This window comes from Rhinoraja longicauda, chromosome 4 (assembly GCF_053455715.1).
Source record: "Rhinoraja longicauda isolate Sanriku21f chromosome 4, sRhiLon1.1, whole genome shotgun sequence".
Lineage (NCBI taxonomy): Eukaryota > Metazoa > Chordata > Chondrichthyes > Rajiformes > Arhynchobatidae > Rhinoraja > Rhinoraja longicauda.
In genome coordinates, this window is record NC_135956.1 from 14,509,237 (window position 1) to 14,536,612 (window position 27,376).

The 27,376-nt window shown below is 45.4% G+C and overlaps 1 protein-coding gene across 4 annotated transcripts in view; it reads right to left on the reverse strand.

Moving 5' to 3' along the window:
- The window catches only part of cnbd1 (cyclic nucleotide binding domain containing 1), an 82,796-nt gene that overhangs the window by 26,722 nt on the left and 28,698 nt on the right, over positions 1–27,376 (reverse strand). For 3 of the 4 annotated variants that reach the window (XM_078397238.1, XM_078397240.1, XM_078397237.1), the window contains exons 5-8: positions 18,092–18,237; positions 15,408–15,526; positions 674–808; positions 426–558 (exon numbers count right to left, since the gene is read on the reverse strand). In XM_078397238.1, coding sequence (XP_078253364.1) covers positions 426–558; positions 674–808; positions 15,408–15,526; positions 18,092–18,237 — 533 coding nt within the window. The remainder of the gene's footprint in view (positions 1–425; positions 559–673; positions 809–15,407; positions 15,527–18,091; positions 18,238–27,376) is intronic. The other variant, XM_078397239.1, reaches the window with a different exon arrangement.

Below are 27,376 nucleotides of genomic sequence, written 5' to 3' on the forward strand. Positions count from 1 at the left end.
CCACCAAGATGCAGCACAGAACGCCACAGGAGATCCTTCTTCCCTGCGGCTATCAAACTGTACAGCTCCTCCTCCTTCTGTCATGGGGTAGACTGAGACTGACTCCCCTCACCCTCTCCCCAATCTTTGCACATCCCCAATCCTTTCCACTCGTCAATTTAACTTCACGTTTCATGTATTTTGTGTTTTATGACTGTTGGCAGATCAATTTCCATCCTGGGATAAATAAAGTTATATCATATCGTATACAGATGCATGCCTAATGTTGGGAAAGGTTGGCATCAAGGTCAGCATGGAGAAGTTGAGTCAGGAGAGCCTGCTTCGTTGCTGTTAATTTTCATGCCACTGTGATTCATTTGAATACTTCATAACACTTGTTTCAAGTAAATCTATTGAACACTGTACACTTAGATAAAGATACCAACCATAATCTTTTGGATATTTCTTCCAGTTGATTAACTCAACCAGTTTATAGAGAGACAGTTTTGGCCACTGCTGATAAAATTGGCAGGCTTGGACTACCTTTTCTTTCAATGCATAATTATGCGCCATTATCTCCTTCAGTACAAAAAAGAGAAATTTGTGTTTTATTAACTTGCTTATTTAGATTGCTAATTTTAAAGAGAATAAATAAATAGTAGTCCAACAAATGACAGCAAAGTGAAACGCTCACCTTTTTTGTATTTTCAAATTGTCCAGCGGAAATTTTGACAAGTTGACAATTAGACTCTGTGAGTACTGATAGGACCTTGAGACCGGCGTCCTTCGACATGGACAGCAAAGAACCAAAACTGTCTCCAAAGGACAACTAGAAACAAAAATAAGAATGACCTTCTGAAACGTATTAATTCAAACTTGAATAGAAGCACTTAGACTTCACTCTATCACTTGAATAATCATCAGTTTAAAAATGGGTGACGTTCCGGGTCGAGGCTCTTCTTCAGACTGAGAGTCAGGGGGAGTGGGACACACAGAGATAAGGAAGGATAAAGTGTGAAAACGAAACATCAAAAGAGATGAGGTTCAAGGAAAATGTAGAATAGATCATTGTTAGCCAGGAGAAGGTGACAGCAAAGCAAACAGAGATAAAATGTAATTGGGGGCAGTCAGACTGGTCAGAGAACTGGGAAGGGGGAGCAAGGGAGAGAGAGGGAAAGCAAGGGTTACGAAGTTAGAAGTCAATATTCATACCGCTGATGTGTATATATGATGTCCTTATATAATTATATTAAAAACATGAAGGGCATAGATAAGGTGAAGGGTCAGTCTTTTTTCCAGGATTGGGGGGGTCTTAAATTAGAGAACATATATTTAAGATGAGGGGGCAAAGATTTAAAAGGGACCTGAGGGGCAACTTCTTCACATAGAGAGTGCTAGATATATGGAATGCAATGTCAGAGGAAGCTTTAGAGGTGGGGCCAACTACAATGTTTAAAAGACATTTAGACAGGTACATAGATTGGAAAGGTTTAGAGGAATATAGGCCAAATAGACAATAGACAATAGACAATAAGTGCAGGAGGAGGCCATTCGGCCCTTCGAGGCAGGACCACCATTCAATGTGATCATGGTTGATCATTCACAATCAGTACCCCGTTCCTGTCTTCTCCCTATACCCCCAAATGGGGATAAATGGGAGTAGCTTTTGTAACAACTTGGGTGGTGTGGATAAGTTGGGTGCTTCTTTGATCTTGAGTCAAAGAATCATTAAGTGATACATTGTGGAAACAGGCCCCTTGGCCCAACTAGCCCACGCCAGCTAACATGACCCAGCTACGATAGTCCCACCTGCCAACGTTTGGTCCATATCCCTCCAAAGCTGTCCTATTCATGTACCTGTCTAACCATTTCTTAAATGTTGGGATAGTCCCAGCCTCAACTACCTCCTCTGGCAGCTTGTTCCATACACCCACCACCCTTTGTGTGAAAATGTTACGCCTCAGATTCCGATTAAATCTTTTCCCCTTCAACTTAACCCTATGTCATCTGGTCCTCAATTCACCTACTCTGGGCAAGAGACTCTATGACAGCTATAGCCAAACGTTGATTAGTAGGTATAACAAGATGCTTGGGTCATATGTTGACCTGGTTGAAAAACCTACATGAAATATCAATGAGAATGTGTGAATCCTGGTTTTAGTTTGAAATGTCCATGCGGAAAACCTGAGACCCACCCTTTGCAATATGAAAGTTGTGGCCAGTCCAATTTCAATATGTGTAGATGTAACTATCAAGCAGAATATTATATCCACGGTCTCAGGTTCAATTCCAACACAAGCAGAACCCAGCCAAAGCATGGGAGTTGCTGTAGAAGCTCTGACTTCTGTCAGCTAAGACTTGCTGCCAAGAATAGTTCCATTATGGCGGCACGGTAGCGCAGCGGTAGAGTTGCTGCTTTACAGCGAATGCAGCGCCGGAGACACAGGTTCGATCCTGACTACGGGTGCTGCACTGTAAGGAGTTTGTACGTTCTCCCCGTGACCTGCGTGGGTTTTCTCCGAGATCTTCGGTTTCCTCCCACACTCCAAAGACGTACAGGTATGTAGGTTAATTGGCTGGGTAAATGTAAAAATTGTCCCTAGTGGGTGTAGGATAGTGTTAATGTACGGGGATCACTGGGCGGCACGGACTTGGAGGGCCGAAAAGGCCTGTTTCCGGCTGTAGATATATGATATGATGATATGATATTGTTCTGGATACAAATGTTCAAAATTGCTTTAAAGGATTAATCACAATAAAGCAATCAGTCCTCCAACAGATTATTAACATTGTTATCAAGAACAAATTGGCTGTCCTTTTTCAGTATAACAACATTCATGATCTCAGCACAACCAAACCAATGCCTTAGAGTATTCTCAGCCAGCTAACTCAAACTGTTGCCATTCAAGGCAAGGTGGAGCTATTTAAATGCAAGCCAATTTGGCCGACGCTCAAAGTCATTTCTCAGGGCCTCTGCAGCCTTTTCCAATTAAATAAAACAACACATTGGTGCAGAAATTAGTGCTGCTTCCTCATAGCCCCAGTGACCCAGGTTTGATCCATGGTGTGGAGTTGCATGTTTGCCTTGTGACTGTTCATAAGTTCATTAGTTTTAGGAGCCATTCTCCCCATCATGTCTACTCCGCCATTTAATAATGGCTGACCTATCTGTTCCTCTCAACCTCATTTTCCTGCCTTCTCCCCATAACCTCTGATACCCTTACTAATCAAGAATCTGTCAATCTTCAATTAAAAAAAATATCCATTGACTTGGCCTCCACGGCCCTCTGTGCCAATGAAATCCACAGATTCGCCATCCTTTAACTAAAGAAATTCCTCTTCATCTTCTTTCTAAAGGTACATCCTTTTATTCTGAGGCTGTGGCCTCTGGTCCTAGACTCTCCCACTAGTGGAAACATCCTCTCTACATTTACTCTATCCAGGCCTGTGTGGATCTCCCTCAAATCTGGTTTCCTCCAACACCTCAAAGGCATGCTGGTAGGGAAATTAGCAACTTTAAATTTGCCCAACTTGTTACACAAACAAATCCTAAGATATCTTCCCATTTCTTTCCAAAAACATGAATGAGTGAATAAGTTTATTGGCCAAGTATGTACACATACAAGGAATGTGCGCATGTACACATACAAGAAACATGTATGAAAGTGGATGTTTCTCCACTTTCAATAATTCCAGAAGCTTTTAGTAATGTCCGCTCATAGATGTGAACAGCCACATTTTCAATGCGAAACCTCGTTATGCTGTATGTGCAACTGGTATTTCTTTCTATGATGCTTTGTCATGATAATTCTATTATTTCATTTTCTCAAAATGCTATTTCACTTCATAAAATAGCGGCTGGTTTGAAGTTGAGGTCCTGCTAGTAGTTAAATCCGAACTTGATGCAAACTACACCCACCATTTGGCCGCAGTCATGGTTTTGTATCACTAATTGCAGAAAAGCAGACCTCATGCTATCTGTGAAATTGATTGATCTTTGTTCTAAGGATCCCATTAACTGATTGCCAAGCCATTCAAAGACATGCTGGCATGGTGGCGTAGCGGTAGAGTTGCTGCCTTACAGCGCCAGAATTCAATCCTGACTACGGATGCAGTCTGTATGGAGTTTGTACGTTCTCCCCGTGACCTGCGTGGGTTTTCTCCGGCGGTTTCCTCCCACACTCCAGAAGTACAGGTTTGTAGGTTAATTGACTTGGTATTATTATAAATTGTCCCTAGTGTGTGTAGGTTACCGATAGTGTGCGGGGATCACTGGTCGGCGCAGACTCGGTGGGCTCTGAGGGTCTGTTTCCGCACTCTAACTCTAAACTAAACTGAACACAGGGTGATTACCCTGTACGTGTAGATTTGCTGGTGACACATGTGCATTACTTTCTTCTAATGCATATATCAAGAGGCTCCTAAAGAATAACTGAGCACATCAGACTATTGTGTATTATACAGGCTTTATGAATGACGTATGTGAAACTGTGCAGTCGTTATATTTATAACAATTGCATTTTGCTGCATGTACCTTGACATTTATGATGCCAGAGAACTATTTTTCTCATTTATTCCCAGCGCGTCACGCCTGGGAAAATGCAGTTCTTTCCATTCAGATCATTTTTTCATCACCAAATAGGATCAACCTTGATGATACCATTTTTAACAGTAGAACCTCTGAGAAATCATTGAAGATACATGTTTAATGCTGCATTCATAGCACATTTGCCTTAAATCACTTACAACTGAAATTAATTCCATTTCAGGAGCCTTTAATATCCCTAATTTTGGCAGATTCAGAAAATTAGGAATGGGATGCTTATTGTAGTATTTGTATTACATACTCTTCAGTCAAGCAATTTAATTTTATTGTATTAGCAACATGTTTGGGGATTTGGGATAGGAAGCAATTTAGGATATTGTATTTTATTTTTTTGACTGTATAGTTTTGAGATTTAGTAGAAGCCGATTTAGCTTTATTATTTGTAGGAAAGAATTGCAGATGCTGGTTTAAATCGAAGGTAGACACAAAATGCCGGAGTAACTCAGCGGGACAGGCAGCATCTCTGGAGAGAAGGAATGGGTGATGTTTCGGGTCGAGACCCTTCTTCAGGCTGATGTCAGGGGAGTGGGCGGAACAGATAGAATGTAATCGGAGACAGTAAGAATGGTGGGAGAACTGGGAAGGGGGAGGGGATGGAGAGAGAGGGAAAGCAAGGGCTATTTGAAGTTAGAGAAGTCAAAAATTCATACCACTGGAGTATAAACTACCCAAGCGAAATATGAGGTGCTGTTCCTCCAATTTGCGCTGGGCCTCACTCTGACAATGGAGGAGGCCCAGGACAGGTCAGATTGGGAATGGGAGGGGGAGTTAAAGTGCTGTGCAACCGGGAGATCAGGTACGTTAAGGCAGACTGAGCGGAGGTGTTCAGCGAAACGATCGCCGAGCCTGCACTTGGTTGCGCCGATGTACAGAAGTTGACACCTGCAACAGCAGATACAGCAAATGAGGTTGGAGGAGGTGCAAGTGAACCCCTGCCTTATCTGAAAAGACTGTTGGGGTCCTTGGATGGAGTTGAGGGGGGAGGTAAAGGGACAGGTGTGGCATCTCCTAGCTCACACCCCAGCAACTTTGCAGCAATGAATGGGGAAAGTATGAGGGCAATGACTTTGCCATGTTTGACAGGGATCTTCATTGAGAATGGTTCTATTGTAGATCTATTGGTTAATGTGAAATCTTCCAAAGGATGATCAATCCAATGCCAGAGCAATCAAACCCAACATCTTTTCCCAAGCCAAAATCACCAGTGTTCTGACCCTAGATACAGCAATGTTGGGCAGAATACGCCAAACTATGCTCGTCCTATTGACTGCCTGTGTCCCATATTTCTCTAAAGTTTTCATATCCATGTTCCTATCCAAAAGTATTTTAAATGGGTTTAAAGTATCTGCTTCAATAACCTCCTCTGGCAGCTCATCCTATATATCCACCACTCTCTGAATGAAAAAGTTGCCCCTCAACAACCTATGTTTCCTCTCTCATCCTAAACCCATGTCCCCTGGTACTTGATTCCCCTACTCTGTGCATTCACCCTATCAATTCCCCCTGAACTTTTGCATTGTAAATTTTAGTTTTGTTTAGATTTAGTTTTTAGTTTAGAGATAGAGTGGAAACAGGCTATTCGGCCCACCGAGTCCGCACTGACCAGCAATCACCCGTACACCTGTTCTATTCTGCACACTAGGGACAATTTACAGAAGCCAATTAACCTCCAAACCTGCACATCTTTGTGGGAGGAAAGTGGACCACCTGGCAAAAACCCACGGGGTCACAGGTGAACGTACAAACGCCGCTCAGACACCACCCTTGGTCAGGATCAAACCCAGGTCCCTGGTAGCAACTCTACCCCTGCACCACTGTACCACCTGCCCGCCCTAATTTTATTTAATTGCATATGGTGTGGAGCTTTGAATTCCCCCAAAAATGTTTATTTGGGTCAAAATGGGTATTGTAAGAAGAGTGATGTCACTGGGATAAGGTTAAACCTGCGAAAGCGGATTACAAATTATGTGTGCAAACTAATAATATCATGATTGGCAGTATTTTACCTAGAAATGAATGCTTACATGATCTTCCCCATGTAAAAACAAGACTGGAATACGTGGCAGTGAAAAATCTGCAGTACATGATCTAATTTCTCAACTATAATATCTCATTTTTCCCAGAGTAGTATATTGCATTCTTGAGCATTTAACAGATGCTGCTTGCTCTGAATTCGGGGTCAAATTATGTAGCTACTGGCCATTGGTTCCTTTTGGAGCAGGTGTTCAGCGGCTCAAACTGAAATAAGTTGGAGACTTATGCAAATATGTAATGAATCCAAAATTAACGACAGATTTGGGAGTTGAATCTATCAGCCTGTTCCACTGCTCAAACGCCCCATGGAGTCTAGTAGCAGGGCCAGTTCTGTAAGATTGTGAGGAATTGCCAACTGGATCCTATGTTAAGACCTGGCATTGCACCTGAAACTCCATTAATTTATTGGAGATTGTATGCCTGTGAATCAGACATAGACGAAACCATTATTCTAGTATAGTATTTTTAATTACCTTGTAATGTTTTGTGTGCTTTAATCATCTAAATTTAATTTTCATGGCATTTATTTTTCTGGTTCCTTTTATGACGCCTCCCGGCAGGCCTCGACGACAGACGGCTCCCGGCAGGCCGTGGTGAAGCCAAGGCCGGAGCCTAGCAGGTCGGAGTTTGTGACTGGGGCCTGGATCAGGGCGACGAAGGCGTCCGGAGAGGACCCGGCGACGATAGCGGTGTGGCGGTCGATGAGGGCGCCGACTGTCAGACGGAGACCGACCACGTGGGTGTCCATCGACGGCACCGGTGGGAGAAGGAACAATGGAGGACCTGGCATTGGGGAACCACCATGAGAGGGGGAAGAACAATGGAGGACCCAGTGTGGGGGGACCATCGTGAAGGATGGGGAGTGGGGAGAACAAAGGGGGGACCTGGCACGGGGATACTTTGTAACTTTGTAGGCGCCCTTTATGTGGCAACTATTTGCATACAGTGCATTCAGAAAGTATTCAGACCCCTTCACTTTTTCCACATTTTGTTACGTTACAGCCTTATTTTAAAATGGATTAAATTCTTCTTTTTTTCTATCATCAATCTACACACAATACCCCATAATAAAAAAGAGAAAACAGGTGGTTAGAAATTTTTCCAAAGTAATTAAAAAGAAATAACTGAAATATCACATTTACATAAGTATTCAGACCCTTTACTCAGTACTTTGTTGAGGCACCTTTGGCAGCGATTACAGCCTCAAGTCTTCTTGGGTATGATGCTACAAGCTTGGCACACCTGTTTTTGGGTAATATCTCCCATTCTTCTCTGCAGATCCTCTCAAGCTCTCAGGTTGGATGGGGAGCGTCGATGCACAGCTATTTTCAGGTCCCTCCAGAGATGTTCGATCGGGTTAAAGTCCAGGCTCTGGCTGGGCCACTCAAGGACATTCACAGACTTGTCACGAAGCCACTCCAGATTTGCCTTGGCTGTGCTTAGGGTTGTTCTCCTGTTGGAAGGTGAACCTCCGCCCCAGTCTGAAGGATCTCTCTGAACTTTGCCCCGTTCATCTTTCCCTCGATCCTGACTAGCCTTCCAGTTCCTGCCGCTGAAAAACATCCCCATAGCATGATGCTGCCACCACCATGCTTCACCGTAGGTATGGTATTGGCCAGGTGATGAGCGGTGCCTGGTTTCCTCCAGACCAAAGGGTTCAATCATCAGACCAGAGAATCTTGTTTCTCATGGTCTGAGAGTCCTTTAGGTGCCTTTTGGCAAACTCCAAGCAGGCTGTCATGTGCCTTTTACTGAGGAGTGGCTGCAGTCTGGCCACTCTATCATAAGACCTGATTGGTGGAGTGCTGCAGATATAGTTGTCCTTCTGGAAGGTTCTCCCATCGTCACGGAGGAACTCTGGAGCTCTGTCAGAGAGACCATCGGATTCTTGGTCACCTCCCTGACCAAGGCTCTTCTCCCCCGATTGCTCACTTTGGCTGGGCGGCCAGCTCTATGAAGAGTCCTGGTGGTTCCAAAGTTATTCCATTTAAGAATGACAGAGGCCACTGTGCTCTTCAGGACCTGCAATGCTGCAGAAATTGTTTTATACCCTTCCCCAGATCTGTGTCTCGACACAATCCTGTCTCAGAGGTCTACGGACAATTCCTTTGTCTTCATGGCTTGGTTTTTGCTCTGACATGCACTGTCAACTGTGGGACCTTATATAGACAGGTGTGTGCCTTTCCAAATCATGTCCAATCAATTTAATTTACCACTGGTGGGCTCCAATCAAGTTGTAGAAACATCTCAAGGATTGTAGGGACATACGGATTGGCCAGGGTGTCTCGAACCCTCGGATTGGCTAGCTGGTCACGAGGTGCGGCAGCGCGGGGAATTTGGTCAGTCTGGCGCCAAACTCTAGAGATTAGGTTGTAGTTAGTGTGTGTCCTGAACTAAAGTGTGTTGCGGTTTGTCACGGGTTTTGAACTGCAAAATAAACTCCGTTGGCAACATCACCTGGTTTCGGACTCACTACATTGGTGACCTCGAGGCGTGGTCTGAAGATCACAACAGAATGTCACAGGTGGGAGCGAGCGCGAGTGGCGTTCACCTACCGCCGTTCTGGGCCCATCAGCCGCACCTGTGGTTCGTACAAGCAGAATCCCAGTTCCATCTTAAGAGGGTGGAGGAAGACCAGGAGAAGTTCCACCACCTGGTGAGCTGTCTACAGCCGGAGGTGGCCGCGCGGGTGGGTCGATACCTGACCAACCCTCCCCGAACCGAGCAGTACGTGGGGCTCAAGAGGCTCCTACTGAGGACTTTCGGCTGGAGCCAGAACCAGCGGGCTCTGAAGCTCCTCCATTTACCAGAGCTGGGGGAGCGGCTACCGTCGGAGATGATGACTGAGATGCTGACCTTGATGGGCGCACAACTGGCCGTGCATGATTTTTGAAGCGGCTTTTCGGGTGAAACTGCCCAGGGAAGTCAGGTTAGTGTTGGAGGACGTCTCGTTTGAAGACCAGGTAGCGTTCGCCGAGAAAGCCGACGCGCTCGTCTCGGAGCGTCCCACCCGAGACGACTCGGTTAATCGGGTTTCGAGGCCCAGCGGCAGTCGGCTGAGCGGCCGAGAGAGCGGCGCATCGGCCGCCATTTCACAGTCAGCCCGCCAAGAAGGGGCTGCAGCACCTGCTTATTGGCAGCGGGCGCAAGCAACAGGACCGCACAGACGCGGCTGGTGTTTCTTTCATAAGCGGTGGGGCAGTGAGGCCCGAAGTTGCAGGGCCCCGTGCTCGTTTCCGGGAAATGCCTTGGCCGATCGAATGTAGAGGCAGTCTCTTTCCCCCGCCCTACCACCATCAAGGGCCTGCAGGAATTCGTGGGCATGGTGAACTTTTATCATCGGTTCGTGCCTGCAGTAGCTCGGATCATGCGCCCCCTTTTTCAATGCCTCGCGGGTAACCCCGCTGAGTTGGTATGGTCCGCAGCTGCAGAGGCGGCATTTGCCGCGGTCAAACAGGCCCTCGCCAACGCCACCATGCTCGTGCACCCTCGCTCCTCCGCCCCCACGGCTCTGACGGTGGACGCCTCAGACGTGGCGGTGGGTGGGGTTTTGGAGTAGCAGGTCGACGGTCACTGGCAGCCCCTGGCGTTTTTCAGCCGGCAGCTCACTCGACCTGAGCTCAAATACAGTGCGTTTGATAGGGAGCTCCTGGCCCTCTATTTAGCGGTCCGCCACTTCCGTTATTTTTTGGAGGGCCGCTCTTTTGTTGCCTACACAGATTACAAACCTCTAACATTCGCTTTTTCTAAGGTTTCTGATCCGTGGTCAGCTCGCCAGCAGCAGCACCTCACCCTTATTTCGGAGTTCACCACCGATGTCCGTCATATTGCGGGTAGGCTTAACGCCGTTGCCGACGCCCTGTCCCGGCCGGCCATTCCCTCCGTAGCCGCGGTAGGGGGTGAGGTGGATTTCCAAGAGCTAGCGGAGGCTCAGCGCCTGGAAGGAACTGCCGCAGCGTACGCCTCCACAGCCTCGGGGCTGCGTTTGGAACAGGTGGCGTGCGGCCCCACAGGTACCAAGTTGTGGTGCGACGTTTCCCTTCCACGCCCTCGCCCGGTGGTGCCGACAGCCCTGCGGCGTAAGGTTTTCGAGGCCATTCATGGCCTGGCACACCCGTCCATCAGGGCGACTTCATCCATGGTGGCCGCCCGATTTGTATGGCACGGCCTGCGGAAGCAGGTGGCAGCCTGGGCACGCGCCTGCATCCCGTGCCAGACCTCCAAGGTCCATCACCACGTCCAGCCCCCATACCAGAAATTCGAGGTTCCCCCCGTCCGTTTTTACCACATCCATGTGGATTTGGTTGGCCCGTTGCCCCACTCCAGGAGCTATACTCATCTGCTGACGGTGGTCGATCGTTTTACACGTTGGCCGGAGGCGCTCCTGTTGTCGGACACCTCGGCGGCCTCCTGTGCACGGGCCCTGGCGTTGCACTGGGTGGCCCGTTTCGGCGTCCCGGCTATCATCACCATGGATCGGGGGGCCCAGTTCACCTCGTCCCTCTGGGCCGCGCTGGCACAGCTGTATGGGTCTCGCTTGCAGCAGACCACCGCCTATCATCCCCAAGCCAACGGGATGGTAGAGCGCTTCCACCGGCAGCTGAAGGCGTCCCTCTGTGCCCGCCTGACCGGCCACGATTGGGCTGACCAGCTGCCTTGGGTCCTCCTCGGCATTCGCACGGCCCCGAAGGCTGAGCTGGGCACATCCTCGGCCGAGCTCGTCTACGGTTCGCCCCTGCGGGTGCCGGGTGACATTCTTCCCTCCACTCCCGCCTTGCCGCCGTCCGTCACGTCGGTGTTGGGTACCCTCCGGGCGCGGGTGGGGTCTCTGGCTCCAGTCCCGGCCTCCAGTCACGGAAGCACGGCAGTGCATGTCCCGTCGGACTTGCGGGACTGTGAGTTCGTGTTCCTCCGAAGGGATTCCCACCGCCCCCCTCTTCAGCCGGTTTACCAGGGCCCGTTCCAGGTGCTGAAAAGAGGGATTGTCACCTTCACCTTACAGGTGGGAACTCGTCAGGAGCTCGTTTCACTATCCCGGCTCAAGCCGGCCCACTTGGACCAGGACCGCCCCGTGTCGGTGGCCCAACCTCCTCGCCGGGGCCGACCTGTGACCGCCCCACTTGTCCCACCAGCGGCGTCCTGTTTGCCACCTCTCGGCCCCCCGCCACGTACGGCTGAGCCCAGGCCGCCGTTGTCGATCAAGCGCCCCCCGTCACCTACACCTGCAGGCCTCCCCTCCCCTCCAGTGGCCCCTCCATCGCCTCCAGCGGCGGTGCCCTCCCCGCCTCCTGTCACGCTGGCGGTATCGGCCTCCCCTCTCCGTACGCGTTCCGGGCGGGAGGTCCGGGCGCCCGTGAGGTATGGTTTCGAGGGTTCTGGAGGGGGTCATGTAGAGACATACGGATTGGCCAGGGGGTCTCGAACCCTCGGATTGGCTAGCGGGTCACGAGGTGCGGCAGCGCGGGGAATTCGTCAGTCTGGCGCCAAACTCTAGAGATTAGGTTGTAGTTAGTGTGTGTCCTGAACTAAAGTGTGTTGCGGTTTGTCACGGGTTTTGAACTGCAGAATAAACTCCGTTGGCAACATCACCCAGTTTCGGACTCACTACAGGATAATCAATGAAAACAGGATGAACCTAAGCACAATTTTGAGTATCATAGCAGAGGGGCTGAATACATGTACATTTTTTAGTTTTAGAGATACAGCTCGGAAACAGGCCCTTCGGCCCACCGGGCCCGCACCGACCGGCAATCCCCGCATATCAACACTATCCTACACACACGAGGGATAGTTTTCATATTTACCAAGCCAATTTACCTACGTCTTTGGAGTGTGGGAGGAAATCGAAAATCTCGGAGAAAACCCAGGTAGGTCACGGGGAGAACGTACAAACTCCGTACAGACGGCACCCGTAGTCGGGATCAAACCCGGGTCACCGGCGCTGCAAGCGCTGTAAGGCTGCGCCACCGTGCCGCGATAGAGTTGATGTGATATTTCAGTTATTTCTTTTTAATTACTTTGCAAACATTTTCAAACGCCTGTTTTCGCCTCTTCATTCTGGGGTAATGTGTGTAGATTGATGATTAAAAAAAAAGAATTTAATTCATTTTAAAATAAGGCTGTAACGTACCAAAATATGGAAATAATGAAGGGGTCTGATTCCTTTCTGAATGCACTGTACCTTGGGTATGCAAGCAAAGAATTTCACTGTGACCTGTCACATGTGACAATAAAGTATTCATTCATTTATTCATTCATTCATTCATATTAATTATTACTTCAGTTTGAAAAGTTTTTCAATACCTCTGAAAGATATCTCACCGTGTTAGAATGTTGTAAAAGTAATCAAGTGGAATCCTAGCTTTGCGCTTTTGTCATAGGCTGTCAGGGTACCACAGTAGTCAAGACACAAGGACTGCAGATGCTGGAGTTTTGCGCAGAACACAGTGCTGGAGTAACTCAGCGGGTCAGGTAGAAACTCTGGAGGATATGGAGAGGCAGCATTTTGGGTCGGGGCTGAAGAAGGGTCCCAACCCGAAATGTCACCTATCCATGACCTCAAGAGATGCTGCCTGTCCTGCTGTTGTTACTCAGATATATTCAAGAGAGAGTTAGATATAGCTCATAGGGCTAAAAGAATTATGGGGGGAAAGCAGGAACGGGGTACTGATTTTGGATGATCAGCCATGATCATATTGAATGGCGGTGGTGGCTCGAAGGGCCGAGTGGCCTACTCCTGCACCTATTTTCTGTTTCTATGTTTCCATCATTTTGTGCTCCACTGCAATAGGCACCACAGTACTTGGCCCCAATGCCATTCTGATCACGTTGCTTGACTCGAGTTAGGTTAGGTTAGGTTTAGGTTCATTATTGTCACGTGTACCGAGATACAGTGAAAACCTTTGTGTGCTATTCAATTAAATCTGATAATATTGTACATGAATACAATCAAGCTAAATACAAGAACAAAACTTGGGCGGCATGGTGGCGCAACGGTAGAGTTGCGGCCTTACAGCGAATGCAGCGCCGGAGACTCAGGTTCGATCCTGACTACGGGCGCCGTCTGTACGGAGTTTGTACGTTCGCCCCGTGACCTGCGTGGGTTTTCTCCGAGATCTTCAGTTTCCTCCCACAAAGATGTACAGATATGTAGGTTAATTGGCTAGGCAAATGTAAAAAAAATTGCCCCTAGTGGGTGTAGGATAGTGTTAGTGTGCAGGGATCGCTGGGGGGCGCGGACCCGGTGGGCCGAAGGGCCTGTTTCTGCGCTGTATCTCTAAATCTTAAAAAATCTAAAACGTAGAGCAGAGAGAAAATTTCCAGAGTGTAGAATATAGATTCAAGATAGTAGTATAATAGAAAATCGTTCCAGAGAGAAAGACCTATGTCTGCAGTAGGGTAGGTTGCAGAATCGGGACTGTATCCTAGCTTATGAAAGGAATCTTCAGAAGTCTGATAACCAAGGGGAATAAGCTGCTCAGGGTCTGGTGGTATGTGCTTTCAAGCATTTGTATCTTCAGCCCGACAGTAGCGAGCATAGAGCGAATAAACTAGGCCCCACATGTGATGCCTGGGTATACTGAGGCATGTGGGGAATGCAAGTGGGAAGTCCTGCACGACCCAGTACACTTTTACAGGTACTTGTTTGTTTTTTTTAGGTCAGCACATTTGCCGTTCAGGAGTTCTACTTCCAGTACACCTGGATGTCAAGAATATTCTGACGGCGGCCTCACTGGACTTTCCCAGAGGTTTATACCAAAAATCGAAACAAAATGCTGGAGCAACTCAGCAGGTCAGGCAGCGTCTCTGGAGAAAATAGATAGGTGACGTTTCACTTTTTCAGACCGAAGAAGTGTCTCGACCCGAAATCCAAGGCTGCTGCCTGACCCACTGAGTGACTCCAACATTTTGTGTCTGTCTTTGGTACAAAACAGCATCTGCAGTTCCTTTTTATTACATGATCCCTCTAGATTTATTCAACTTTTATTCTGAGGCAACATAAAATAAGTTCTCCAAATTCAAGCAGATTTGAACAAAATGAACCTCAGCACATCTGCCAGTAAGGAAATGGTGTGGAGTCTATGTCTGGAGTTCAAGATACATTGGAAAATGCTCTTCAGTACCTCCTCTCCGAATACATTGAATTCCTTAGCAGAATGGAACCCACGCTGGCAAACTGCTCATTTCTCCTGAAACTAGACAGTGTACCAAGCTTTTGTTAAAAAAAATCAGTGAACCCCTTTTCAATATAATGTGAGCTAGCTGGCACAAAGTGAACACAACCCCATCCTTCAGTAATCCTGCACACATGCAATGAATTAAATGTTATAAACAGCCTGGATTAATACAGCTGCAGAATCTACAAAACCCATAAAACAAATCAAGCTTTTCTTTGCATCCAATTTTCTTGTGCCTTTGAAAAAATGATAACGTCTTGCATTGTTGGATTTTAGTTGGATAAAGTATATAGAGTCATAGAGTCATATAGCATGGAAACAGGCCCATCGGTCCAACTTACCCACACCGACCAACATGTCCCATTTACACTAGTCCCATCTGCCTGCGTTTGGCTCATATCCCTCCAAACCTGTCTTATCCATGTACTTGTCTAATTGTTTCTTAAACGTTGCAATAGTCCCTGCCTCAACTATCTCCTCTGGCAGCTTGTTCCATACACCCACCGCACTTTGTGTGAAAATGTTACCTCTCAGATTCCTATTAAATCTTTCCCCCTTCACCTTAAATCTATGTACTCTGTTTCTCGAAATACAATTTAGAGTTTTCTTACCATTCTCATTGTTGGATCGAGCCAAGGAGGGGGTCGGTTTGGCCTCGATGCTTCACCAAGCAACGAATAGGGCTTGGCACATCCTCTTAGGATCATATAGAATGACTGGTATCCAAAAACTAAAAAATTGAAGTGATTTTGTGTTAAACTAAAACAATGGATGTGATTTTGTGTTAAAACAAAAACTATAATTTTTCTAAACCATGACCAGCTGAATTTGCCGAGAAAAGTGAAAAATAACCCAAATATCTCAAATACAACTATGGCAAGAGTCTAACAGAATTAACTAGGAAATATTCCCTGATGATATATTGTAGCAAAATCTTCAGAGCTCAAAATCATGCCTTTGAACCACATCCCTACTGAGCACTAAGATGCTATGCCTCTTTCACTTCTCTGTTAAAATCCCAGAAGATTCCCTTGCTGGTACCAAGGAAACTCCTCACTAAAAAAAAGGCTGCTCTTATAATTGTTGTTGATTGGAATACGCAAAGTACAAATTCTTTCCTGCTCTCCCGAGATGCTGCCTGACCTGCTGAGTTACTCCAGCATTTTGTGAATAACACAAATTCTTATTGGTCACTGCACCTCAGGCAACTAATAAAGCCTACAGTCACACTTCTGCTTATTGTATTCGAGAGGTCCTGAGGATATTCAAAGGTTTCTCTCCTTATTTAGTTATGTTCAGAGAAACGGCATGGAAACAGGACCTTCAGCCCACTGAGCCACGTCAACCATCGATCACTCGTTCATACTAGTTCTATGTTATTTCACTTTCTCATCCACTCCCTATATGTTAGGAGCAATTTGAGAGGCCAATTAATATACAAATTGGTGATGTGGGTGAAACAGGTGCATCCGGAGGAAACCCACACGGTCAAGGTTTCAAGGCTTCAAGGTCAAGTTTTCAAGGTCAGTTTATTGTCACATGTACCAATTAAGGTACAGTGAAATTTGAGTTATCATACAGCCATACTAAGTGAAAAGCAACATCACAAGGGTAATGTGCAAACTCCACACAGACAGCAATGAGGTCAGGATCAAACCCAGGTCTCTGGCTCTGTGAGGCAGCAGTTCTAACAGTAGCCCCATTGTATTGCCTACTTTGTAAAATGATTGCTTATTAAATGTTATCAGCTTGGAATCTGCCACATTGTTGAAACACTAATAATAAGTTGGTGAACATTTTTGGAAGAAGGTTTCGCTGTACTTTAAACACCAAATCAAATAATACAATCACCAATTCACACAACAGGCTGGTCAAAATAGTAATCAGCTGTGATGTAGTTTAGCACAACTTAATAGCATACAGAACATCCATAACTGTGGGAACAGCTTTGAAATGTGTGATAAATGTATAATATTCACAAAATATTTACTTTGATAAGAGTGAAGCTCTCGATATAAATGGAGCAAATTTAGAACTCAGAACAGCATGCAGGATCAATGTTATCTGTAGGTCTTTTGATGAATGTATGGCATGTTATCTTTTGATAGATTTGAACAAAATAAGCACTAGCAACTAATGGGTTTTCTGGTCAGATACTAGCACCAAACATACTTCAGGTGATAGATTAAAGGTGGGATCTTTAGTTGATGAATTACTGGGCACAAGTGCAGAAGTGCAGGTTTTTGCAATGCTGTAAATGCTTGCCTGCAATGACTGGGGAATAATCACAAACGCAATTACTTAAAGTTTCAAAAATATCGGAGAAAAATCTGTCCAATTCTACACTGCATGCTACTTCTCCCACGGAAGGCGTTAGAGGTTCCTGGCTGCCAAAGGCAGAGAGTCATACATCATGAAATGTCAAGTGTACTGGACAGCAAAGCTGTGTGCAATGGCTCTGTCTACAATAAGATCCCGTTCCAATTTATGTCAAAGATACAAGCAGATGAATGTGGCTGTGAAGACACAAAATGCTGGAAAAATTCAGCAGGTCAGGCAGCATCTCTGGAGAAAAAGAATAGGTGACATTTTGGGTTGAGACCCTTCTTCAGTCAGTGATCAGCTCCAACACCACATCAATGTCTGTTTTGAATGAGTGCAATAAGGGAATAAGGTCATAAGGAATAGGAGTAGAATTTGGCCATTTGGCCCATCGTCTAATCCGCCATTCAATCAAGGCTGATCTATCTCTCCCTCCTAACCCCATTCTTCTGCCTTCTCCCCATAACCTCTAACACCTGTGCTAATCAAAAATCTATTTATTTCTGCCTTTAAAATATCCACTGACGGCCTCCACAGCCATCTGTGGCAAAGAATTCCACAGATTCGCCATCCTCTGACTAAATAAATTTTGCCTCATCTCTTTCCTAAAAGAACGTCCTTTAATTCTGAAATATCGATGGCTGACATGTGAGGATACCTTCAGAAGATTCTTCAGTGAAATGATAGTATTTTCCATTTAAAAAAAGAGGGAAAATAATCAATTCCCATATTTATGCATAAGGTTACTGAGATTCAATTTGCTCACTTATTCGTGTTTTGTTATTCATGTTATATTATCTGTTGGCTAATTGCATCAGTCATAAAAACAGTAGGTGACTGAAATCTTGGATTATTTAAACCACTTGCATTTATACTTACTTCACTACATTGAACAAAACAGATAAAAACTGTCAATACAAAAGCAATATATCTTATCAAAATACAAGCAGTGTACAAAATACAAGCAGTGTACCTACGCAACTTTTCTCCCATGATTCCAAGATTATCTTTCCACTGAGGTTTTCCAGCTCTTCGTCTGCAAACTGTTTATTGATTGCTGGAAGTAGCCTCAGTATTTTATAAGCTATCAGACGCTCGGAGCGCGTTCTGTAATAAGGGCTAAAAAAATTGAAAAGCATTTGAGAAGAAAGTCATCTGACTTTTCTGACATTCCAAATCAATAGCATTCTTGCTTTATCTCCTTTGTTTATTTTCATAGATTACTGCGAGAATCTTAACATGCATTTGTACTTCTGTCACACACATGGCTAAACACATTTTCTTCCATCAATTGTACAAATATCTCTAATAAATTGCAATGAATATAGGATCAGACTGCTTTTGTTTCCTTGAGATTTATCTTTAACCCAAGTTTGTTTTTTCAGAAATCAACAGTTCTTCAGATTTCAATAATAAGCACATGCATTATGAAAAATTTAGAAGCTAAATTGGATAACCCCGCAAAGTGTTGGAATCACAATTTGTTAAAGTAAACAATGCACCAAATTCATCCTGCATGCCACTTATGAGTTGACAGTAGCTATGGCGTTAATCGTCTTAGCACATCTGTAGAGTCATAGAGAGTCAATACAGCATAGATACAGGCCCTTCCACATATCATACAGCACAGATATAGGCCCTTCAGCCCAACTTGTCTATGCCAACCAAGATGCGTCATCTACACAGCTCCACCTGCCCACATGGGATCAATTTTATGATTGTCACTGATTAAAGGTAGCTTCTACTTATTTCAAGGGATCTGTACTAGGACTGCAGCAGGTTTGGAAGTCTCGTTTGGAACTTTGTAGATGTTGCACCACATGGATCAGACAGGACTTCAAATATTTCAGATGCAACACTGGAAGCTTTGGTGAAAGACACAAAGAGGAGGGGTGTCCTATATCCAGAGGGGTATAGACATTATCCATATCTGAGGAAGGATGTGCTGGAGTTGGCGAGGGTCCAGAGGAGGTTTACAAGAATGATTCTAGGAATGATTAACATATGATGAGCATTTACAATACAATACAATACAATATATCTTTAATGTCATTGTAAAGGGATACAACGAGATTGGGAATGCGCCTTCCATACGATGCAATAAATTAATTAGCTAATCAGTACAAATTTATACAACCCAGTGAAACAAAATTAGAAACAGTTTTAAAACAATATAAAGTGCAAGTAGGTCTGTGCCGGTTCACTGTGCGATGTGACCATCCGGCTCAGCAGGACCGACCGGTTCATAGCACCTATGGCCCTGGGGATGAAGCTGTTCCTGAGTCTGGAGGTGCGGGCGTAGAAGACCTTGTAGCGCCTGCCCGATGGTAGAATTTCGAACAGACTATTGCAGCGGTGTGAGGAGTCTCTGTGAATGCTGGTGGCTTTTCTGAGGCATCGTGTGTTGTAGATGCCCTCCAAGGCTGGTAGCTATGTACCGATAGTTTTCTGAGCTCTATGGACTACCCGCTGAAGAACTCTCTTCTCTGCCTCCGTGCAGTTGAGATACCACACAGGGATGCCATGCGTTAGGATGCTCTCTATGGTGCAGCGGTAGAAGGTCGTCAGCAGCTGTTGGGGCAGACCAGACTTTTTCAGTGTTCTCAGGTAGAACAGTCGTTGCTGCACTTTCTTGACCAGCGCAGCGGTGTTAGTGGACCATGTGAGATCCTCCGAAATGTGAGTGCCCAGAAACTTGAAGCTGGACACTCTCTCCACACTGTCCCCATTGATAAAGATCGGAGCGTATTCCCCATTGAGTGATCTACGGAAGTTGATGATCAGCTCCTTGGTCTTGGAGGTGTTTAGGGACAGGTTGTTATCAGAGCACCAGTCCGCCAGGTTCTGCACATCCACTCTGTATTTTGTTTCATCACTGTTGGTGATCAGCCCGATCACCGTTGTGTCGTCTGCAAACTTGACAATGGTGTTGGTGTCGAATGCACGAACACAGTCGTGTGTGAATAGGGAGTAGAGCATGGGGCTCAAAACACAGCCCTGTGGTGTGTACTCGGCCTGTACTCGCTGGAGTTTAGAAGGATGAGGGGAGACCTCATTGATACTTACCGAATAGTGAAAGGCCTGGATAGAGTGAATGTGGAGAGGATGTTTCCACTAGTGGGAGAGTCTAGGAATAGAGGCCATGGCTGCAGAATAAAAGGACGTACTTTTAGAAATGAGATGAGGAGGAATTTCTTTCATCAGAGGGTGGTGAATCTGTGGAATTCATTACACAGACGGCTGTGAAGGCCAAGTCAATGGATATTTTCAAGGCCGAAATTGATTAATAAGGGTGTCAAGGGTCATGGGCAGAAGGCAGGAGAATGGGGTTGAGAGGGAGAGATAAATCAGCCAAGATTGAATGGAGGAGTAGACGATGAGCTGAATGGCCTAATTCTGCTCCGAGAACTTATGAACATGCAGAGTCCTCCACAAAATTTAGCAATTTTCTAAAAGCCATATTGCAGCCACAAATGGAGTACTGCTGAATTGTCATTTGGCATTTGTAATGGCTTGATGTATAAATCTGATTTTCTGGCATTCTGGTCTAGTGGATGGTTTAACGAGCATCAAAGGAGGAATGGTATGATGAATGGGGAATTGAGGATACATTTATCGGTGGTATAGTATATATGTTTGGTAATGGAGTTGCTATCTGTGATAGAAAGGAAGGACACTTAGATCACAAAAGAGTCAGTCATGGACTGATCAGTCAGGAAATGGCACCCTTCCTTTTCCTTCTGGTGGACAAATGCATCCTTTAAACCCAAGAGCAAGGTTTGGGCAATTATGAATGCAAGTTTCTGTGGCATACAACACCACAAATTCTGAGATATGGTCAGCAGGGTACTGGAGAGCTGCTTCACTACCTCTTGGCTAAATTAGAGCTTTGAGAGTCCGACGAGTGTTCAACAACATCCTCTTTCGCTGCTCCCCCTCTGTGATTCCTCCTGCTCTCCGATTCTACTACCACGGACTAGCTACCAGAGCCACGTGTGCTTTCCCGGTGCTTGCCTGTGCCTCCAAAACTCCGGCATTCCCTCTCTCTCTATCCCTCCCCCACCCAAGTCGCACCAGCTTCTCGTTTTCACCCTACAAACAGCTAACAATGGCCTGCTTCCTTTATCATCATTGTTTATTTGCATATCTTTCATTCATTGTTCTTTATCTCTCTACATCATGGTCTATATCTCTCGTTTGCCTTTTCCCAGACTAGTCTGAAGAAGGGTCTCGACCCGAAACATCACCCATTCCTTCTCTCCAGAGATGCTGCCTGGCCCACTGTATTACTCCAGTTTTTTGTGTCTGTCTCAGGCATGTCAATGTTCTTTCCTGCCAGATTGCTGAAGGCAGCATGGATATTTGTTACACACATTACCCACGTGAATGTGGGTTATATGCAGCAAAGTCAAGAGACAAATGGCTAGCAGGTAGCCCCATCATCCAAGAGCCAGCATTTCATTCATCATGTTGTTTCCAATGCATTGACTTGCCAGAATGCCACTGATTGAAGGGATGATATCCAGCACTGATATCCAATTCGACGACACAGAAAAAATCATTCACGCTTTCATTTCCTCCCGCCTAGACTACTGCAACTCCCTATACACTGGGATCAGCCAATCTTCCCTGTCCCGCCTGCAACTGGTCCAAAACGCCGCAGCGAGACTCCTGACGGGTACCCGTAAAAGGGACCACATCACCCCGATTCTGGCCTCTCTCCACTGGCTCCCTGTACGGTACAGAATCAACTTCAAGCTCCTCCTATTGACGTACAAAGCCCTAAATGGACACTCCCCCCTTACATCAAAAATCTTCTAACCCCCCTCTCTAACTCCAGGTCCCTCAGGTCGGCCGACTTGGGGCTACTCACTATCCCGCGGTCTTGGCTTAAGCTCAGGGGTGACCGTGCTTTTGCGGTTGCAGCTCCTAGACTGTGGAACAGCATCCCTCTCCCCATCAGAACTGCCCCCTCCATCGACTCCTTTAAGTCCAGGCTCAAAACTTATTTCTACTCCCTAGCGTTTGAGGCTCATTGAGGAGGCGCTGTGAACTGTTTACGTGCTACTGTATGTTTCATTTTTTTTTTCCATTGGAACCTAATCAGATGTACAGCACTTTGGTCAACGTGGGTTGTTTTTAAATGTGCTATACAAATAAAATTGACTTGACTTGACTTGACTTGACTTGACTTGACTTACATGATGCGGAATTGTTTCCCGTTGAGATACAGTTTTGAGTTTTCATCTGAATGCTTCAAATGGCACAAAAGGGTAAACATTATAAAATGTGGTACTCTGGAGCATGGGGAAGTACACAATTCCAACAAAGCCATGTACAGAACTAGTTCCATCTGTTGTTCTCTAGCATGGGGGAACAAAATTAATTTAGTTTGTTTTGACCAGCATCTGTTCCACCCCCTATAAAATAATCTGTCAAACTATGATATTTATAGATACAGCACAAACCATCGATTACCCATTCATGCTAGTTCTAGGTTATCCCACTTTCTCATCTACTCCCTACACACTATGGGCAATTTACAGAGGCCAATTAATGCTATAAACCCATGCATCTTTGGGATATAGGAGGAAACTGGAGCATCTAGGAGAAACACATGGAGTCACAGGGAGAATGTGCAAACTCCACACAGAGACCACCCGAGGTCAGGATCGATCCCGGGTCTCTGGAGCTATGAGGCAGCGGTTCCACCACCTTTGCCACTGCGCTGCAGTTTATTGCAGTTACCTCCAGCTAGCAACCAGCCTAATGTGAAATCCTGATGGCCAGCTTGGCCTTGCCAGCCACTGCCAATATATACCTCATTCTGTTCTATGTTTAGAATTGTAGATGGACCATGAGGCATATCTCAGTGAAGAGACCCTTTCTGAAGTGAGGAGGAGACCCTTAAATGCTTGTGGAATTCAGCAAGACTAATGCCGATGTATGTTAAAAACACTTATGTTTAAGTTTATAATTGTCACATGTACTGAGGTACAGTGAAAAGATCTGTTTTGCATTCTATTCAATCAGATAAAAATTTGCACAAATACAATCAAGCAAAACTCAAGTACAAAAGGCAGAGCAAAGGCAAAGATACAGAGTGCAGAATATAGTGCTCACCATAACATAACAACACTTTATTGTCACTCGGCACAACACCGAGCGAAATTTCAGCAGTCACACAAAATACAGCAAAAAGAAAAGAACACAGGACACCCGACCCCAACACAAACATCCATCACAGTGACTCCAAACACCCCCTCACTGTGATGGAGGCAACAAAACTTCCCCTCTCTTCCCCCCGCACCCACGGACAGGCAGCTCGACCCCTACCGAGGCAAACGACACGCACAGCCCCCGCAAGGGGATGGAAGGCCCCCCGGCCGAGCCGCCCCGGGCACCGAAACGTCCCGCGGCCACACCGGGCGATGTTAAGTCCAACGGCCGAGCCGCACCGGGCACTGAAACGTCCCGCGGCCGAACAGCGCTGACGATGTTAAGTCCAGCGGCCAAGCCGCGCCGGGCACTGAAACGTCCCGCGGCCACACCGGGCGATGTTAAGTCCAGCGGCCAAGCCGCACCGGGCATTGAAACGTCCCGCGGCCGAGCCGCACCGGGCACTGAAACGTCCCGCGGCCACACCGGGCGATGTTAAGTCCAGCGGCCGAGCCGCACCGGGCACTGAAACGTCCCGCGGCCGAGCCGCACCGGGCACTGAAACGTCCCGCGGCCGCAGCGGGCGATGTTAAGTCCAGCGGCCGAGCCGCACCGGGCACTGAAACGTCCCATTATAGCACACCAGTTCCAGAGATGGTCTAATGTTTTCAATGAGGTAGAGGGAATCGGATATAGATTTTGTCACTGGAAGAGACTGATGGAAGGTCCATTCAGAAGCCTGATTACACAGGGGAAGAAGCCATTCCCAAGTTAGTGCTGCACGTTTTCAAGCTTTTGTATCTTCTACGCGCAGGAACTTGGAAAAGGAGGAATGTCCAGGGTGGGAAACGTCTTTGATTATGTTGGCTGCTTTCCACGGCAGTGTGAAGTGCAGATGGAATCAACCATGGCGAGTCTGATCTGGTAATGAACTGGGCTATATCCACAACTCTCTGCAATTTCTTGCAGTCTTGGACAGAGCTGTTCCCAAACCAGGCTGTGATGCAATCTGACAGTCTGCTTTCAGTGGCGCATCTGTAGAAGTTTGTAAGTGCCATTGGAGACATGCCGAATTTCTTCAGTCTCCTCAGGAAGTAGAGGTGTTGATGTGCCTCCTTGGCAGTCATTTCAATGTGGTTGGTCCACGACAGATCATTGATAATTTTGCCAAGGAACTTGCAGCTCTCAGCCATTTCCACTTCAGCACTATTGATGATGATTGGGGCAGAAAATTCATCATGCTTCCTGATGTCAATAACTAGCTCTTTCAACTTGCTGACTTTACAGGAGAGATTGTTGTTCTGAATCCATGCTACTAAGCTCTCTATCTTCTTCCTGTATTCCAATTTTGAAATTGTTCATGATCCGGCCCACCAGTGGTGGCATCTGCAAACTCGTATATGGAGTTAGGGCCGAATTTGGCTGTACAGTTTGGGAGTATAAAAGGGGACTGAAGGCGGCGGCGGTGTTATCATCTATCCTCACTAATTGGGGTCTGTGGGTTTGAGACTCGAGGGGGTGGTGACTCCCATGACCAGGAGTTTTGAGGTGGGCTTGAACAGGATTATTGCGTGAAGGCAGAGTTATAGTTGATAAATAGGAATCTAACGTAGGTGTCCTAGTTGCTATTATTAAATATGTCAATCCTAAATTAAGCATGTACCAGAATAAAACATCCTGTATTGCAGATACTTATAGAAAATTTCACCATTGTTACATGTTTCAAAGGTTGTTAACGTGGATTATTTTCCTTGATTGCCTTGATTTATTTCTTTAGGAAAGTTGTTTGTGTTCCTTGGTTAGACACTGCTTAAGTCCCTCCATTATTCATCCACATGGAGATTGTCCAGTGCACTCTTTGCGATAGTCTCTACATACATAGAGATTAATTTTTCCAAGACTAACATTAACAATTAAAATGCAATTATTGCTGGCATGAGTGCTTTCTTATAGCCTGTTCTTTCTCACCATTTTCACGGTGCAGTTTTATTGTATTTGTAATTTGTTCCATATTTAGAATTATTGTAAGCAATAAACTGGATAATCACCTCTGCCTTTACTATGCTTCTTGACAGAGGCAGCAGAAAAGATCACACAGAACAATCTCTCACAACCAATGTTCTCGTCAAGTAGAAAACTTTTTTTATGTCTCCAGACTCCAGATCAGTACCAAACAATGGGAACAATTATCTTCAATCTTAATTTTCAAGCCAGCGATGTTGTTGCAAGCAGAACAAACTCATACCTAGGCTTTTTCTCTGCACCCTGAGTGATAGCTTTAGATGTTTAATGGGTGGCACGGTTTGTAATTAATTGGCAGCATTCATTCACATAGCCTAGTTTTCTAACCATTTTGCACATTAAACACCTCCACTCTGGGTTTCTACAGTGCCATCCTCATGGAATTTGCCCCGTATACCCAACGTCTAATCTAAAACACTGGGATGCTCCTGTAAATCATTTTGTTTGTTTTTATAAATTGGAACTTTTCAGTCTATAAATCATGACTGAAGTGAGCCTTCTGCTGAGCTCACTTGATTGCCTTCCACAAGTCTGCCATGATTGAAAAAGTCAAAGAGTTATCATTTGTCTGTGTAACAATACATATAACAGACCAATAATAAGTCACACTGGGATCTTTCAGAGCAGATCTATGCTGGAACCTTTGCAAATAAAAGAGGATCAAAAACACATTCTCCAGGGTGAAGTGATTTTAGGTTTGGGTTTAGGTTTAGATTTATTATTGCCACATATACTGAGATACAGTGAAAAGCTTTATTTTGCATGCTATCCTATCAGATAATACTCCATACAAATACAATCATGTTAAGCTCATAGGTAGAGCAAAAGGGTAGATACAGAGCACAGAATATAGTTCTCAGCATTGAAGAGCAACAGTTCCAGAGATAAAGTCCAATGTCCGCAAAGGGGAAAAGCTGAATCGGACAGTACCCTAGGTTATGGAAGGACTGTTCAAAAGCCTGATAACAGAGGGAAGGAGCATTTTCAGAGTCTGGTGGTGTGCGCTTTCAAGCTTCATTACCTTTTGCCCGACAATCGCAGGGAGAAGAAAGAATGACCAGGGTGGGACAAGCCTTTGATTATGATGGCGGCTTTTCCGTGGCAGCATTATGTGTACTAATCGTCTTTCCATTTGTTCTAACACATTTGTGAACACTGAATCATGGACAAGTTCCTGTCTTGTGCTCTCAATTTTCCATTTGTTCAGGTCCCTTTCAATGAATCTCCATTAATCTGGACAGAAAAGTCTTTTCATTTAACTGGTCTGTAACTGTTCAGAATTTTCTGGGAATTGGACATATTAATGCTTTTCTCTCAGTGGTAGCCATGAACTGTACAGAAACAAGCTAAGAATGCAAAGACCATTCTTATTTCCTCACGAAAGGAACTCAGCACTTTGTTCGTTCAATGTTCTTATCTTTATGGCTGTACCTCCTCCTCTCAAACATCCATGTTAGCATGACCTATTATAGTTTAATCACAAATAAAGACAGAAAATGCCAGAAACACTCAGCAGATCAGGCATCTCAAGCAAAAAACAGTTAATATTTCAATACAAAAACACTTCATAGAACAGGGAAAATTAAAAACTAAATTAATGATACAGAGAGGGAAGTTTTCTTGACAATTTAAAATAAAGCAAAATATTGCACGTGTTGATGATAGATGAAGATAAAACAAAAACCTGGAAAAGCTTAAACTCTGGGAATGCTGCCTGACTTGCTGCGTATTTCCAGAATTCCTGATTTATTTCAAATTCAGCTTTTGGCATGCCCTTGCATTAAATGTCATAAGCCTTCCCATTCATTGTGTGTCTCACTTTACCCAATATCTGCTATAATCATCGTATGGCTTATTGCATTTCAAAGTTCTGTATCACCTGCAAAGTTTGAAATTATTACCTAACTTATTTCAAAAGGAACCTTTTCCCTATGTGCTTCTATCTAGTTTGAAAAGTAACCATTCAATTGTCCTCTATGCTTTCTATTCCCATTATTTTTGTTGAAAAATACTATCGCTGCTAATCTAATCCCAAAGTTATATCAGACTTGTGCTGAGAGTTTATTAACCACCACTT